This window comes from Anopheles marshallii, chromosome 2 (genome assembly GCF_943734725.1).
Source record: "Anopheles marshallii chromosome 2, idAnoMarsDA_429_01, whole genome shotgun sequence".
Taxonomy (NCBI): domain Eukaryota; kingdom Metazoa; phylum Arthropoda; class Insecta; order Diptera; family Culicidae; genus Anopheles; species Anopheles marshallii.
Genome location: NC_071326.1, coordinates 44,168,770 through 44,184,999, shown reverse-complemented (window position 1 = coordinate 44,184,999; position 16,230 = coordinate 44,168,770). Strand labels below are relative to the sequence as shown.

At 44.5% G+C, this 16,230-nt stretch overlaps 2 protein-coding genes across 10 annotated transcripts in view; one reads left to right on the top strand and one right to left on the bottom strand.

The window, feature by feature from the left end:
- LOC128709735 (tropomyosin-2) overlaps positions 1 to 12,645 on the top strand; it is a 36,793-nt gene extending 24,148 nt beyond the window's left edge. For 2 of the 9 annotated variants that reach the window (XM_053804745.1, XM_053804750.1), the window contains exons 4-8: positions 1,103 to 1,173; positions 1,448 to 1,523; positions 3,303 to 3,365; positions 6,157 to 6,226; positions 7,015 to 7,154. In XM_053804745.1, coding sequence (XP_053660720.1) covers positions 1,103 to 1,173; positions 1,448 to 1,523; positions 3,303 to 3,365; positions 6,157 to 6,226; positions 7,015 to 7,097 — 363 coding nt within the window. In that variant the 3' untranslated portion in view covers positions 7,098 to 7,154. Of the gene's footprint in view, positions 1 to 1,102; positions 1,174 to 1,447; positions 1,524 to 2,154; positions 2,218 to 3,302; positions 3,366 to 6,156; positions 6,227 to 7,014; positions 7,155 to 10,930; positions 11,047 to 12,562 lie in introns of those variants that run through there. The other 7 variants (XM_053804749.1, XM_053804752.1, XM_053804746.1 and 4 more) reach the window with 5 other exon arrangements.
- A 918-nt stretch (positions 12,646 to 13,563) lies between these two features.
- On the bottom strand, positions 13,564 to 15,820 carry LOC128719361 (modular serine protease-like). Its single transcript, XM_053812985.1, has 4 exons — positions 15,747 to 15,820; positions 15,345 to 15,659; positions 14,725 to 15,260; positions 13,564 to 14,639 (listed from the first exon to the last, which is right to left on the bottom strand). The coding sequence occupies exons 1-4, from the start codon at positions 15,818 to 15,820 to the stop codon at positions 13,564 to 13,566; spliced, it is 2,001 nt and encodes a 666-aa protein (XP_053668960.1).
- Positions 15,821 to 16,230: the final 410 nt, after the last annotated feature.

Sequence of the window (16,230 nt, the reverse complement as noted above, 5' to 3'; positions counted from 1 at the left end):
CTTTTTAATCCTGGGACATCGTCAACCTTAAATGTGTCCCAGGTTTGTGCTGGAATACGAACGAATTGTTTTAAATTTATATTTCACCCCAAAACTCCAATCCTTCCTATTGCTCCCTTTCGATACCATCATGTTTCATCTACGAATAAGATAATCATACAATAACGAATAGCTCTCATCGACTGATCTTCCTCGTTAGTGTGTCACGCTGTGAAGGTAAGGTGTAATATATATGTCACGCTTGATCGGTCACAAAGAAGAGACAAAAGAGCAACTGTGGTGTGGATCTTCACTGCAAAAGCGAAATCTGCCCCCTCTTTCTTTGCAAACGCGGCCACTCGGATGACGTACATGTATCCTTCACCGGATCGAGATATCCGCCAAGGTGTCCTTCACTTACAGCGCGCAGTTTGCTGGCCCTCTTCTTTGCCGATCAGCGATGTGGCATAGGTTTCACCGACACCTTCACACACACATACGACTAGTGGACGATGATGGGAGTACCATGACCTACCGAAGTGATATACTAACCTCAACCCCTTTTTCTTGTCTACTTTTACCAACCCCCTCATCGGCTGCACACACAATGGGGGCGCACATCGTCGTTGGCGCTGTTGCGTGCTCTGCTTGTTTTCGTGCGCGTGTATGCTTGCAAAACGGCTGTACAACCACCGATCGAACGGATGATCAAATTTTGTGGATGCGTGTGTTGCGATTAACCCTCACCTCGCCTTTAACTACTAAATATAAATAAATTAAATCCAACAACAACAACAAAAACTACCCGAACAACACCGAATCGCGTCTGCTGTGCCCACCACCCGAATGCTTGATTTGGATATCGACGATTGGGGCTTTAACGGACGGATGTCATCGGCCAAAACAACGACGATAACGACAACGGCTGCTGGTGCTTGGCCCTACACTCCAAATCCGCAACATCCGCCCGCAAACTGCTTTCCTGTGTGTGCGTGTGTGTTTTTGTGTGCGTGTGTATTATTTTATTTGTGCTTGCCCGACCAATAACAACACTATGCCCACGGCGGTGCTAACCCTTGACGATGTTTCCACACCCGACGCACTGGGGGCCGAACTGGAACAGGTGGCCAGAAAGCTGGTACTCATGGAACAGGACCTCGAGCGCTCAGAGGAAAAGGTCGAGATGAACGAAAGGTTTGTATGTGCATATATTCACTAATCGCCCGGTAATCCACAAATGACCTTTTTTGTTGGGGGTTTTTGAAACTTGGTGCCAACCAATTCAGCAAACAAAATGGGTTCTTTAGTAAGGCTTAATTTAATGTTACTGGCTGCTTTTGTTGTTTTTCTTTTTAAGTTCAAATATTCATATTTCAATCATTTCGTAAGCAATGTACTAAAATTGTATTTTTACTTTTGTTTTCGTTCTCCATACACGATGCTTCGGCCAATTTTGCATCACTTACAGCAAGATTGTGGAACTTGAGGAGGAGCTGCGCGTGGTCGGTAACAACCTGAAGTCGCTGGAAGTCTCGGAAGAAAAGGTAAGAATGTTCCGACAGCAAGAACGGGCCACGGGTGTGGTTTTCTTTGCTAAGAAAATCATCCTTGGAACCGTTTTACCATACACAAGACACCGTATTGTGGAGGTTGTACTTGGCGGTTGGATGAGATAAAGAGTTTACTAGAGTTTATATTGTGTTCGACGATGTTGATTGGAACTCTTTATCATCAACCGCCAGACAAATGTTTCACATAATTTGGACGCAAATTTGGTTTACCCATTCGCAAATAGACATGAAAGATTGCCACCGGTAAAGGTTGGTCCGACTGACAGACAACATTAAAAAATAATCCTTCTATTTGCCCACTTTATACACCACCACACTAGTTATATTGTGTAAACTCGTCTAAATGGACTTTATTTTTTTTGTTTCGTTTCCAAACAAACCTTCCAATTTCTCTCCCATATTCTCCCTTATCGACCATTACTTTGATACGCGGTTCGGTTTATCTGCTGTGTTTGCCCGAACGAACATTGTTTTTGCGGCCCAACATTGTAACACCACATCACAACGACGTGTGATGTGCATTTGTTCGACTATTGCACCACCGTTCATCCTATTCCGCAATTGCTCTGTTTTTGGCCACTGTGTTGTGCCCCCCGTTGCGTAGGCTAACCAACGCGAGGAAGAGTACAAGAACCAGATCAAGACCCTCACCACCCGTCTAAAGGAGGTACAGCAAAAATGTTGTTGCCGTGCTAGTATTTTCGTCTTTATGCAACCGTCCCCGTGTGCAGTGAATGTTGTGTTGTGTTTTGCTTTTGGATTTTCTTTGTGTCGCCTCTTCGGCATTCTTGTTGAGCAAGAAAAGCAAAACAAAAAAGGATATGTAACCTCCTTTTCTTGTTCTTTAAAGAAAATGTTGTTTTTAGTGTGCGAGTGTTTACTTTCTTCGAGCAGTTTAACTTTCTCTGTCACGAACTTTCTCTTAAAAAGCGACTTTAATACATCTTCCTCCTAACAGGCGATTTTATCTTTGGTAGTACACAATATATCGTGAGTTAAGTGTATCACTACAACGCTCTACGTAATTCTGCAAAAGGTTTGTGTCTTTGGCTACACCACACCTAAAAGTATGCAATAACGCACAGTAAAAACACAACTGACAGTTTTGTGGCATACCTTTAGGCGTAATGTCTGAGCCACAATCCAGCAGTGATGCGTTGAGAGAGGTAATACATTTACTCTCTGTACCGCTAAACTCCACTTTCAAGGTTAAAATATGTAAAAGAAAATTTACATTTAAACTACAGCACACTGGTAGCCTATTTTCTAATAAATACTATTTTATTACTTTCATATGTATTCCTTCCCGTTGACGCGTGCTCATCTGTTCGGTTATCAACCAACTACTACTAACCCATCCAAAAAAAAAAACATGCCAAAAACGATTAACCTGCCTGCGTCAAACAACAACTACAACATCATCAACCACCAATTAATAAAAATAAAAAATGATGTACAAAAATCGAACACAATCGATTATCGACGATGTAATAATCAACGCGCATACGCACACACACACACCAAAACGCCAAACACAACATGATCATCGCCCGATCGATGATCACCGTCGTTTTATGGTTTGCGCGTCGGATGTGTGTACGCGATTGCGTGCATGCCTGGTTTCAATGTACTGACCGTGTGTGCGTGTGATTGTGTGGAACTTGACGATGATGATGTATACCGACGGGACATAACGATGTCCGTAACCAACCAATCGACCGGTGTGCTGCTGCGAACGAACGACCCGCGTAGGCAACGCAACGAGAGGAATCGTACGGTGGCCAAGTGAGAGTGTTGGATCAACGTCTCAAGGAGGTACAGGATCACTGAAAATGAAATTGACAAACTTTGCAGTAGGTGTAGCGTTTCTATAGTATATTTGTCTCTAGTGTTTGGGTGGGTAGAATGGGCACAGCCGTACATGCGTTTTCTCGAACTAAGTACCTATAGTGTTCTGGCATTAGAGCTCTAGCATTGTGCAAATCCGCAACGTAAGGTATAGTTAGCGTCAGGATCTGTAATGCCTTGCTCCTGTTTCTTCCTCTATTGCTGCCCTGTTTCACACCGTACTAGTTTTATTCTCAGTGATTTAGCATTGAGAGCCGTTGTAGTGTTTGCGTTATCCCACTTTTTGACCTCTCACACTTTATCCTTTCTCGCTGCGACTTGTTCTGTCCGTGTCTTCGTTTTTCCACATTGTGTCCTCGTTTGTCCTTGTCATCCTGTCCACTGTATGTTGCGCTGTGTGTGAATCGTCCCGCTTTTCCAGAATCTTCAGTCAACGTATCGAACTCTGGACAAGATCCAGGGCAGAGGAATCGATCAACCGACCTATTTGAGACACTAACAGTGGCTTAGAATTGGAATTTCAACATGCTTTTCCTATATCTCTTTCTGTTAATGAGCGATTGTAGTTAAATTCTCTGTCTCTTACCAGAACTTGGTAGGGACTCTATTCACAAACCTGAGACATTCGCATTGTTAAGCGAAACTTGTTGATCTTCGTTTTTCTCTTACTTTTGTACTTGTCCTTGTCTTGTCCTATTTTTGGACTTGGCGTTAGAATGCACCCCGGCTCTCCACCCTCTAGACACTGTCCAAATGTTGCGCGCTCGAATAGTCTTCGTATGCTGTTGAGGCCCAAGGCCATTTGGGGTGCGTTCTGCATGCCATGCCTTTTTCTTCCTCCTATTTAACTTTTGCTGTTCTTCCCGCAAAACTGTAACTTTCTAAAAACATGTCCTTTGTCACACACTGATCGTACACACACACACACACATACCCGCACCATGTGTTATGTTGTTCTTTTTATCAACAGCGAGAAAGGTTAAATATGCCTAACTGCTGCTGCGAGGAAAATAAAAATGCATAAGAGAAAAGATGCCATCCCAGCAGCCTGTCCAGCGCGCCGCTTAGCTGTGACATGTATGCGTTTCTGTCCGCGCGCGTGTGTGTGTGTCTGTCTGTGCCGCCCGCGCATCCGTGTTTGTCCCACGTGTGTCCCGTCCGTGTCGATCCTCTGTCCTTGTGTCAAAGTCCGTATCCTTCTGTCTGAAGACCACCCATTCAACGTTGTATAGTTCTCTTATCCTAGCGAAAGGCAAAGCGTTTCGACGGGAAGGGCGTGATAGTGTGTTTTTTCAAAGACGACCCTAATGACAATCAGCGCGGTCCAATCGGGCTTTTGTTTCACATAGAAGCACCCCTACACCAAAGCTTTCAACGTAAGGAATGACATTGAGCCAATATGCGAATTCGGGTAAACATTTTCAAACTCGACTGACCTCCAATTTGCCACACCTACCGGTTGTGTAAAACCGATTGTGTTCCTTCGTGTATCTAATCCTTCCTCTTCATTCCAAACAATGTCGAATGTGACACGCCGTGCCGTAACCGCAGGCGATGGCATCTCGCGATTCCGTTGAGGATAAGATCCATCAGCTGAACGACAAGCTGACCAACGTAAGTTTGCTTCTACCGGCGCGTTCTGGTGCGAGAACCTTCCTCCCTAGTATTTCGGTTTTCTATCTTAGTTGATGCCCTTTAACAGGTTCGGTACGCTTGCCCATACTCCATAACTGCGTCTTTCACTTCATGACGTTCCGCTAGTACTATACCATGCAACGATCTGCCGGCAAACGAGCTAGAATTCGCCCATGAAAATAATGCTTTTTAAAGGTTTGATTTGTGTACGGTGCGAAGAATTATCGAGACCACAAACAGTGGCTGTGTTAGAATTGTATTACTAGGGTAGAAGGTTTATTTAATTTATTTCACCTCATCCATGACCGCTGAAGAAGAGGTGTATTTATTATTGCATACAATCTGTTCCTTATTAACCCTACAATCAGAGTGTCCCAAGTGCCACTACTTGGGTGGCAAAGATTAGCAAAACAGTGCCATTCCACCGTCAACCTGGCTAGGGTGATGATCAGTCTTACTTCCAGTGGTTGTGGGTTGTTTTAGCGAGGAATGTAGGCTTATAGGGTGATAGGAATGGTCTTCAAGTACTAGCGCTAACTTCCTCCAACATAACGACAAGATAAAATGCGCGCACCGGTGAGGTAAGGGGTGGTTTTTCCGTTACCTAACTCAACTGTGTATCCGTGTTATATGAACTGTGTGTTTGTTGTGTTGTTATCCAGCTTACGTTCGGGGCGTTTGCTGCAAGTGTCCCGTAGCTTTTCGTTTTTCTCTGCCCAATAACCAACGACATAACAAGCTTTTTGCCAATATTAGCGCTGCTCGCTCTCTAAGGGTAGGGTTCAATAATGGAGTCCCTGCTGTACACACACTAATTCCAAAGACAACAGGGATATCAGAATAAGCAGCAGGGAAAGAGTTTGTAGATGAAATGCATGCCAATTACTAGATTAGTATTTTGCTTAGTTGAAATATCGAAGAAAAAAATGCTGGAAGTTATGTTAAATGTGAGTTCCTGTGCTATGGATGAACATACAAAAACACACAAGGATCACATTTAGCAGAGCCCCAACGCACGATGCTTCTAAGTTACTTTATTTGTATCAGAATATTAATATGGTTTTTTCTTTTCTTGTCCAACTTTGCATCCAATTACCATTATTACCTGGACTATCCCGAATAGGCTGAGGCCCGCGCTGAATTCGCTGAACGTTCCGTTCAGAAGTTGCAGAAGGAAGTCGACAGACTCGAAGGTAAGTGTGTCCGTGTTTCCAATTGTTTGTGTTTTATTTTAAAAATCACCCTTCAAATCAGCCTCTAACGAACAGTGTTCAGAAGAGATCCATCTGATCTCAACCAGACCAAACTGAGTTTGGAGTTGTATTAATATCGCTAAACGTTTGCCCAAAGCTAAACACCATTGCTGAGAGTTTGTTTATATTATTATTAACCACCAGGAATACAAAAGTATTGTTAGGAAAAAAACGATGATCGTTCTTAAAGACTAGAAATAGTATTTCGTACAAAACATAATGTATTTTTAAAAAGTTTTCCCTTTAACGATTATTATTTTTGTTTGTCTTTAGTTTTTGTTTAAATTTTTCCACATTTCGATTCAGATGTAGTTTTTATACGACATATAGTGCTCGATTTATTAAACGCTAGTTATTCATTGTTTTTTTTATGTGTTTTCATTTTGTTTTCTTTTTCTTTTATTTTTTGGTTTTCTTTAACCCGTTTTGAATACGATGTGTGTGCGCCTATCTACCATGCCTATCTGCTAATCGAATGTATTGCCGAATCATTGTTGTTACCTTGCCTGAATATGCTGTGTGTGTTCGCTGGTGTGTTGTCACACATGAAAATGAATTCAAACGTAAAACTCGATCACGTGAATTATCGCAACAACAACAACAACAAAATACAAATGCAACACCTATCTATCGGCGCTCACCTGCATTGCGTGGTGTGCCATCCAACGAACATCAACACGACTCAAACAAAAATCACATGTGGGATGGCATGGGCCCCCTCTCCGTAGACGAGTTGACGGTCGAGCGTGCCAAGAACAAAATGCTTCAGGAGGAGATGGAAGCGACCCTGCACGACATCCAGAACATGTAATGCGAATGCGTCGGCCTTTTGCAAATGGTAAATGTGGCAAATCCGGTGGCTGCCGAAATAAGACGATGATGATGAATGGGAATGGTGTCACCAGAATACCCCAGGCATGCATACCCGCGGTATCCTTGTGGTTGTTAAAAGTAGTGGAAAAGAAAACCTTGATCGAGATTTAGTGAAAAAAAACGCGAATTATGTTTGTGAGCGAAAAGGAAAAAGAAGAAGAATCGTTTGTAAAATCGTATCGGAGAGAAAATTAATGTATTATTGACAAGCCGGATATGCAAAAATGCGTGCGCACAGATCAACGTATGCCAAAATCCTTCACAGATAGCAACAAACAAAACCCCACACGCACGTAACCATTTTACCGCACACACAGATCGACGCATTTCTGTACACATAACCACCATTACTATGGGATCCAATTTCTGCTCCATACTTCTTCACTCATTTCATAAATTAAAACCGCTGATCGCCTACAGCATAGGCATAAGAGAAGAAGATCGTTCGATACTAGAACACATGAACAAGCATCGAAAATGATCAGCAGATCAATGTGCGGATCGCGCGGAATTTAAACATAACAATTGAAATATTTAGCAAGAAGCGATAGAAAAGCGAATATTGTATGTTTTCTGTTGTGAACAATAATACGCACAAACAACTTTAAAGGTGTGTAGAAGAAGGATATAAAGCTCCTTGTTAATGATGCAAAAAAACACATCCAGCGGTGCGAATGGAACAAAAACACAAGTAAAACGATCGATTCATATGAGCCACTGTGGATTTAATGCAATTGTAAAAAAAAAGAAAACAGAAGATAATTTTCTTGATAAGTCATGATTATCATAAGTCAGAAGCACACACACACACAAAGTAGTAGATGAAGGAATATGAGTGACTAGTGTCGTGTCATGTTTTTAGTTTTTTTGTTTGTTGCATTTTAGAGATTGGTCTGTGAGCTGAGTGGTGGCATTACACACTTTGCCACATGACGTGCACCGTAGGAGCAATAGATAACGTATGTTTTTTTTAACTAGCATAAATACGTTGTAAAGCAAATCAAATTGTGTTTTCCGAATAAGATAGGTTACAATTTGTTTTGAAGGTTTTACGATCTTCCATTCCCATTTTCCGTTCCGCGTAATACGGAATTTGGACCGCTGTTTTTTTTATTTTGATTTTAAATCCACATCAAGAAAGACCGACAGAACATTCCAACGATGGCATTCCGGGAATAAAGTTAGTTTTGAAAAAAGAATCGCTTGAAACAAGTACACAGAAATGAATATGCATTGTACATTACAATAAAGAGGAGATCATGCTTCACGGAACAGGTGTGCAGTAGTAATAGTAATTCAAAGCATTTGAAGCTCCATTGTCTAACGCATTGGGGCGTCATATTATTCCTCCATATTCTTCTTCTTTTTGGGGTTGAAGATTAAATTTCTTCGATTTATTTTCACACACATTTTGACGGTAGGAAATATGTGTCTTTTTCAATACACAGTAACGTACACGTTGGTTGATTTTTCTTCTTTATCGCTTTACAATGTTATTTTAGCTTTTGCGCATCACCGTTCCCTGTCCGTATCCGCTGAATCAACACCTTTGCGTGTACGCATGCAGGATGAAATCGCGGTAATGAGTACTAGAGCTAGACCGAAACGTCATAAAAAGCACGGTGTTGTATGTTGGGAATGCATCCGCCGCTGGTGGTCCCGTCGGTAACGTTCGATCGTTCACTTTTCCGGCCTTTAAAAGTAGTGCTATAGCAAAAAAAAACAGGAGACTAGTTCCCTAATTCTCTATCCCCCTATAAGAGCGTCGCATAAATCTAAAGAACACTTTTTCAACGAGAATGACCAAGTGGTCGAATACAGACAAGCATAGGTCAAGCATATTGGATGTAAGAAAAAGGTTAGAGAGCTAAATTGAACCGCAAAAGTAATCAACATCTCACAATTTTGCATGTATACCGGCAGATATTGAGAATGATTGCGCGAATGCCAGCAAAAGACCGTTAAAACGTGCCTTTAGGAGTTTCAATTTTCTTATACCCTTCAATGCTAGTTTAGATGGTAAGCTTACGCGAAAAGGACGATCTAAGGAAGATGCGTGTGTGCGTGTGTAATTGTTTCCGATCATAGGATGGAATTCCCTCGCTCCAAAAAACAAAAAAAAAAACACAATCAACACGATCACACATCGATACACGAAAACACACCGAAATTACACTGCTCTTTAAGAAAAAAAAAACACGCACACACACACACACGACCACCACATACACCAAGTCGAACGCAGGTTAAATGTGGGGGGAAAACAGCGAGAGAAACCCCTTTATTGTATTTGAGTGTTTATAATATATTATTTTATCGTAAATCGAGTAAAAAATCCCACAACTCTTGTATATGTGTGAGCTATTTTGTTTTCTGTTTGTGTCCCTAGTCCTGTAACATTTTTTTTATTTCTTATCTTACGCGTATTCGCTTACGTTATTGTTTGCTTTTATTTTCTTATTTGCTTCCTATGTGACCTGCGTCACATTTCCTTCTTTACGCTCAATCAAAACTGCTTGCAACCTTTAAACTACGCTCTCTTCGATCGTCGCTTGTGCATCGCATATGAATATCCTGATCAGATGAACTGATCGTCGAAAAGCTACGTTACGCCGAAATCGGTGACGATCTTGACTTTGCCTTCGTTGATCTCATCCCCGGCATCGACCCGATCTGGACGGAGCGTCGTCCGAAGCCGAAGACTCCGCCGCCACCGCCGAAGTTGCCGACGCCACCACCACCACCTCCAGCACCGAAGGAGGAAGCCGCTGCGGCGGTCGAGGGTGGCGAAGGCGCTGCGGCGGGAGGCGACGGAGCACCGGCCGCTCCGTCCAAGGCCCGCACACCGAGCCCGTTCGAGCTGCGCAAGCACTTCCCGCCAGAGGCGGCTGAGGTACCGTACGTGCGTTCGTCCACCGGTACGACACCGAAGACGTCCCCGGCGAAGGAAGCGGCACCGGCCGAAGCGGCGGCACCCGCACCGGAAGCAGCACCGGCGGAAGCACCAGCAGAAGGTGCAGCAGAGGCGGCCCCACCGGCCGATGCGGCACCAGCAGACGCTGCTGCTCCGGCAGAAGCCCCACCAGCGGAAGCAGCACCAGCACCGGAAGCTCCTCCAGCCGAACCGGCACCGGAAGCGGAAGCACCAGCATCGTAAAGGGTGATGGTGCCAGATCCGTCCCGTTACTGAGAGCTGCCAACTATCTCCCATCTGCTTTTGCTACACCTCGTTCCTGCGCGTCCTCGTTCCTTTGCTTGTTTTGCTTAGCAAATTATCCTTTTTTACTCTTCTTTTCATACCGCCCCTGTTTGCGAGAGATGTGTGCTTTTTTTATTTTAAATCAATACCAATAAATCGATAAACAAACGCCGTATTGAATGGATCGCGATTGGGTAATGGAAAAAACCCCACCTGATCGGCGACTACAATAAGATTGTACAGCTTTTACAGTAACCGGCTCGCTATTAACTTGCAATTTGCGTCGAATTGTGAATGTGCGTTTGAGATCGCAATAGCAAACAACCGCATCCGCTTCTAGGTAACGAAAAGCGTACGCTTCATCCGAGGAGAGATCATGTCGATCATAGCGCTAGCTGTATCAGTTGATGTCAAATGATTCTTACGTTATGAATTTTCCGTTCTGTTTCTTTTGCCATCGTGAACTCGCGTCGCGGTTGTATATCATCGTTCTTCTTGCATACTGTACTATTACTGTCCCTACAACTACTGCGGTTACTACCTACTGCACCTGATCATCTTCATACGCGCAGACGAACTCGTCATGGAGAAGGAGAAGTACAGGGAAATCGGAGACGATCTCGACACCGCCTTCGTCGAGCTCATCCTCAAGGAATAAGCCATCCCTGCCGGAGGGATGCGAGGCTTCTGCTTCTTTGCGCGGTCACCAATGGCAGTATCATCGTCACCATCAGTTCCACCATTATTACCATCGGCTGGCTCTTGCTGAACCGCGCAGGGTTGAGGCCACCAAGAAGGTTGGCGTGTTGACCATCACCATCCGCCACAACGATGAGAGGAGCGCAGAACAGAAGGAAACGTTCGCTGCATTCCTGAAGCCGCCACCACAACCATCACCTTCAGTACCACCTATCGCCGGATGATAGGCTCAAAGCAGGCAAAACCATCGAGAGACACGGATGAAAATACTTAATAACTGAAACACCCTACTTGCCCGGTTAAGGGGGCCTAGTGAGGGTCGTCGTGTGCTGCTGAACGTGTACGATCAACCTTTGCTGTTTCTGTGCGCACTGTTTCCGAGTTTACGCAACGGGTAGAAAGCGAACGGCGGATTTCTTCCGTTATGGATGAAGTGGTGTCGTTTTGCTTATTATGGAAGTACAATATATCGCCACCGTCGTTATCGTCGTTTCCGTTTGTTTGTTCAACTAAGAGAAAGCGAAAGAGTTTATCATCGAGAATCAATGTCGGTCGAATGTTGGTACCGATAGGGGTGGTGCGCGCAGTGGTTAATAAGGCAGTGCAATGGATCCGTTTTCTGATGTTTACAAAAGAGCGAGAGCGCCCTAAAATAATTAAAACAAAAAAAGAATGCAAACAGAGTGAAACAAAGAAACCAAAAAAAGTAAACACAAGCACTTACACACTGAAAATATCTTCTTTATTTCGATGTATTATGATATGTTTATTATAAATGAAAAAAGGTAAAACCGCTGAGAGAAATCCAATAATAAAGAGCTAAGAGTACTTATACGACAAGAAATGCAACATCAACAACAACAACAACGATATAACTCGATTGGAGGAAGCACGTGTTTTGAGTTTTCATTTCTAGTTTCTATGTTTCGTAGTTACTTTTTGGTTGTGTTGTCTTCCCAGATAGAGAAATGAGATCGTTCACTGTTGTTCTCTTCCTTTAAGCGTCACATTTATTACTAGCGAACTTTTTATTTATACGAAATAAATGAAATTAAAATTTATTTTCAAGCTTTGTGTTTTGTTTTTGTTTTCTTGTAGCTGTTGATTTGAATGTATTTATGGTTTTACGTAAGTATTTTTGTTTGATGAGTTTAGTATGAATTGAATCACCGTTGTGAAAGTACAATATTATTTAAGCGAAAAAGCACCACTTATCTTTTATTACATTACATATTTATTACAATACATGTAAAATCGTGTGAATTAGATAATCAATCCTGTTTTGGGTGATTTAAACCTGAACGGCCTCGAAGTATGCAATCCACATACCTATGACGTTCTTTCAAGGCAAATAACTTCAGTAAACGCCTGATAGTATGCAAAACGCACAACACGTTTAAACTGCCCGTTTACTCCTTTGCTTTGAAATTTATTTGCGATCATGACGAAAATCTTACAGTTTTTGTTTGTAACACCCATTTCCTTTCTTCAACTACCTCTTGCAGATGATCTGAACAAAGAGAAATCAAAGTACAAAGCAATCGCTGCCGAGCTGGACCTTACATTTGCTGACCTGTCCGGATACTAACCAACTGCCACTGCCCGGTACAGTCACTAGCAGCGATGCAAAAACCTGGTGGGAATGCATTCGCACGGTTGCTAATGATACGACATAATCATTTCCAAATTGCATCACCATTAATCATCATCGTTCGCCAATTCACGACACCGCCTGGTCCATACCAGAGATTTAACAACACAAAACATTCCGAACTGCTGTGGTATTTATTGACGCCAAAGCACACAGCACCCGGGTGGTGTACTATTCGCTTAGCAACGTTTTGACGGTTCCAAGGAAGTAAAACAGAAGAAATGTTACATTTTCCAATGTTGCGAGATGCGGCGCAGTACTGGATCGAACTATTAATTTTGTCTAGATTTCAATCATTGCACGTTTTGCTGGTTTTCTGTGCTATCTCCGCGTAAAAATACACTCAAGACAAATCGCGCGTGTGTCACAGCACGGTACAATCCAATGGTGGCGGTCCATTACAGATAAAATATAAAGCTTGTTTAGAAGTGTGTAGGTATTGTGCGCTTGATCCAGAAAAAAATAACATTTAAAATAAAATCCAAATCGTTAGGGAAAGACAGAGCATAGAAGGAAAGATGGCAGCCTCATTAGCTCTTTCGAGCCGATTCTATTGTTTCTGATAAACGCAAATTTTGTGACGCTTTTGTGATTTGCTGCTCGGTTTTTCGATTAAGGAGAAGAGGGAAAGCGACCCTATTTGGTGAGCAAAAGAAAAAAACAAACAGAGGGTGATACCACCGTGGTGAACAAGTTCAAGTAATCAAGATGAAGAAAAAAAAGAGGAAAGTTTTTCGCTCGCATTTCAAAACTATATCTAAAGCCCTAAATGTAAAAGTGCTAACGGCAAGAGAAACAGTAATAAAGATCAATCCACAATGAGATGCTTTCAGGGTAGGTGTGCAACCTTACGACTTATATCACGGGATACCGACCCTCCGCGTCCAGTATCATTGGAATGTAGTTTTGCACCTCGGTGAAGGCAACGTACTTGTTATTATCGCACCCACCGTCCGATGCGCGCGGTGCAGAGCTAACCAACCCGTACAGATAGTACACGGTGTCCCCACCCACCTCCTTGCCCAGTGCGAATCCACCTCCGCTATCGCCCTGGCATACGCCGGTTCCCGTACGTGGATCGCCGGCACAGAACTTGTCACCGGTCAGGAATGGGCGATAAGCGACGGGCGAAAACTCCCGACACGTCACATAATCCACCGTCGGAATATCGATCACCTTCAGCACACTGCTCAAATTGCCGGTGGAGGTAGTAAAGCCCCAACCTGCCACCCGACCGACACTGTTCGGCTTGATGCGTTTCTCACTTTCCGTGCGAAAATTTCGCTCGAGACAGATTGGCCGGATGTACGTCCGGAAGGAGATGAAATCGCTCAACACCACGATCGCAATGTCCAGGTTGAAGTAGCCGGAAAAGTCCTGATACTGTGGCTGATGCAGTATCTCGTGAATCTGGAAGAACTGCGGTGGTAGTGCTTCGATCGCACTGATACTGCGTCGGTACTTTCCTGCCACTAGCCGGAAGAAGCGCTTGTCGAAGAACCCTTCCGTCGCCCAGAAGCAGTGGGCAGCGGTCACGACGAGCCGCTCGGTTAGGATGGACCCACCGCACACGTACTGCCAGTCGACCGAGCGCAGATCGGACAGTGAGGAATCGTTGAGGTTTTTGTAGATCGCCATATGCCAGGGTACTTCGGCGATGGACACATTACGCCCACCGATAATGTACGCTTCCGCGTCAGGCGTTGGCGTACCGCATACCGGTTCACAGCGAAACACCGCACCGTCCCACGTTCCGTCCACACAGTTGAGCGTTTCGTTGACGGGCTCGAGCGGTTTCTGGTAGCCAACGCGGCAACCGATTCGTACTCTCGTTGTCGGAGGAAGTGGCCGCTTGCAGGTAATCTGACGTCGCTGGTACTCACAGAACGGTTCGATCGTAATTCCATTGATAGGAATTTCTGAGCAATATTCTACAAATAGCATGGAACAATACAGCAAAGCATTAGAATGTGGCAATAGTGGAGAAGCGGCACAAGAACAATCGATTATGCTTACTCTCACAAACCGGGAACGGTTCCAGCCATTCCCCATCGAGACAGACAATGGTGGCAGTTCCCTTCAGCGTGTACTTATCATCGCACACTATGTACACGGAGTTGTAGTTTTCGATAAACTCTCCCGGCCTTATTTGGACGTGCTGGGCACTTTCGTCCAACACGATTCGTCCATGCGGTGGTGCCGATGGAACCCGGCACGATCCCGGCGGTCCGGTAACTGGGGCCGGTGTTGTGGTCGAGGTGGTAGTCGTCGTTGAGGTCATCGCAGTCGTCGATCGTGGTGTCGTGGATGGGAACGGCTTGCCACAAAGTAACTCATCCTCATCCGAACCATCCCGACAGTCTATGACACCGTCACACTTGGAGTACCCACCGATACACGCACCGTAGCTGCAGCGGAATGAAAACGATGGACAGAATACAAGGCTGCAGAGCTGCTGCGTTTCATCCGTACCGTCCGGGCAATCTTCCTGTCCGTCACACACCTGGTCGGCCGGTATGCATTCGCTCGAGCGGCAGGAAAACTCGGTATTGCTGGAAACAAAAGACCCAAAACAAAAACGTCGTCAAACACTATCCAGCTCCAGCGCTCCCCTGCTTGATGCTACAAATACTTACGAACAGTTGCCGTGCGATGCCAAAATCATCCCACTGTTTCCGGGACAGTGTGCGTGTTCGTCGGAATGGTCGGCACACTCCCGTACGCCATTGCACAGTGCGTTCCCATCGACGCACGCACCGTACTGGCAGCGAAATGCGTAGCTAGGACAACGTATGAAGGCACAGCTTTTGGATGTTTCGTCCGATCCGTCCTTGCAGTCGATCACACCGTCGCACTGCTGGTGCGACTCGATGCACTGTCCACTGCTGCACTTCCATTCGTAATAGTTGCACACTTTTCGACGATCGCGTGTAAACGATGCTGCTGCTGCGCTGACGCAACGAGAAAACACACGCATGGGAATCCCCAAACCGAAAAACAAGGGGGCAGCACCCTTTAGCTGCAGAGCACGATGATACTTACCGCTCGTTGATGTCACTAGAGCCAAAGTACATAGCAATCCCCACAAAAGCCACTTTCTTTTGCGAACCATTTGTGAGAAGAAATTAGGCAGAAACTTTTACTGGTTTGTTTTCGCCTCACCTTACATTGCGCACATTGTGTGGAACTGTTTGCGTTTGCGGCTGACCGTAGCTAAGGTTACAAAGATTCTAATGGCCGCGTGCTTGCAAAACGGGCAGCCCTGTCTCTCGTAGCTGTGTGGTGCAAGCGTACGTTATCGCGTTGTCTGATGGCGATGGTATGCGTGTACGTGAGAACCTGTTTGATGTTGTTTGCCGTCTCATCCAGATCGGATGGGATGAGGCTGTGGATGGGCTTCGCGAAACGGAATCACATTGTTCCGAGCATAGGTCAATGGTAGTGGAAGTGATGCGAATGGGCAACCTCTCGTGCATAATACTATGGCGCATTCGATTGATGCTGCGTTGATGTTATGCGGAA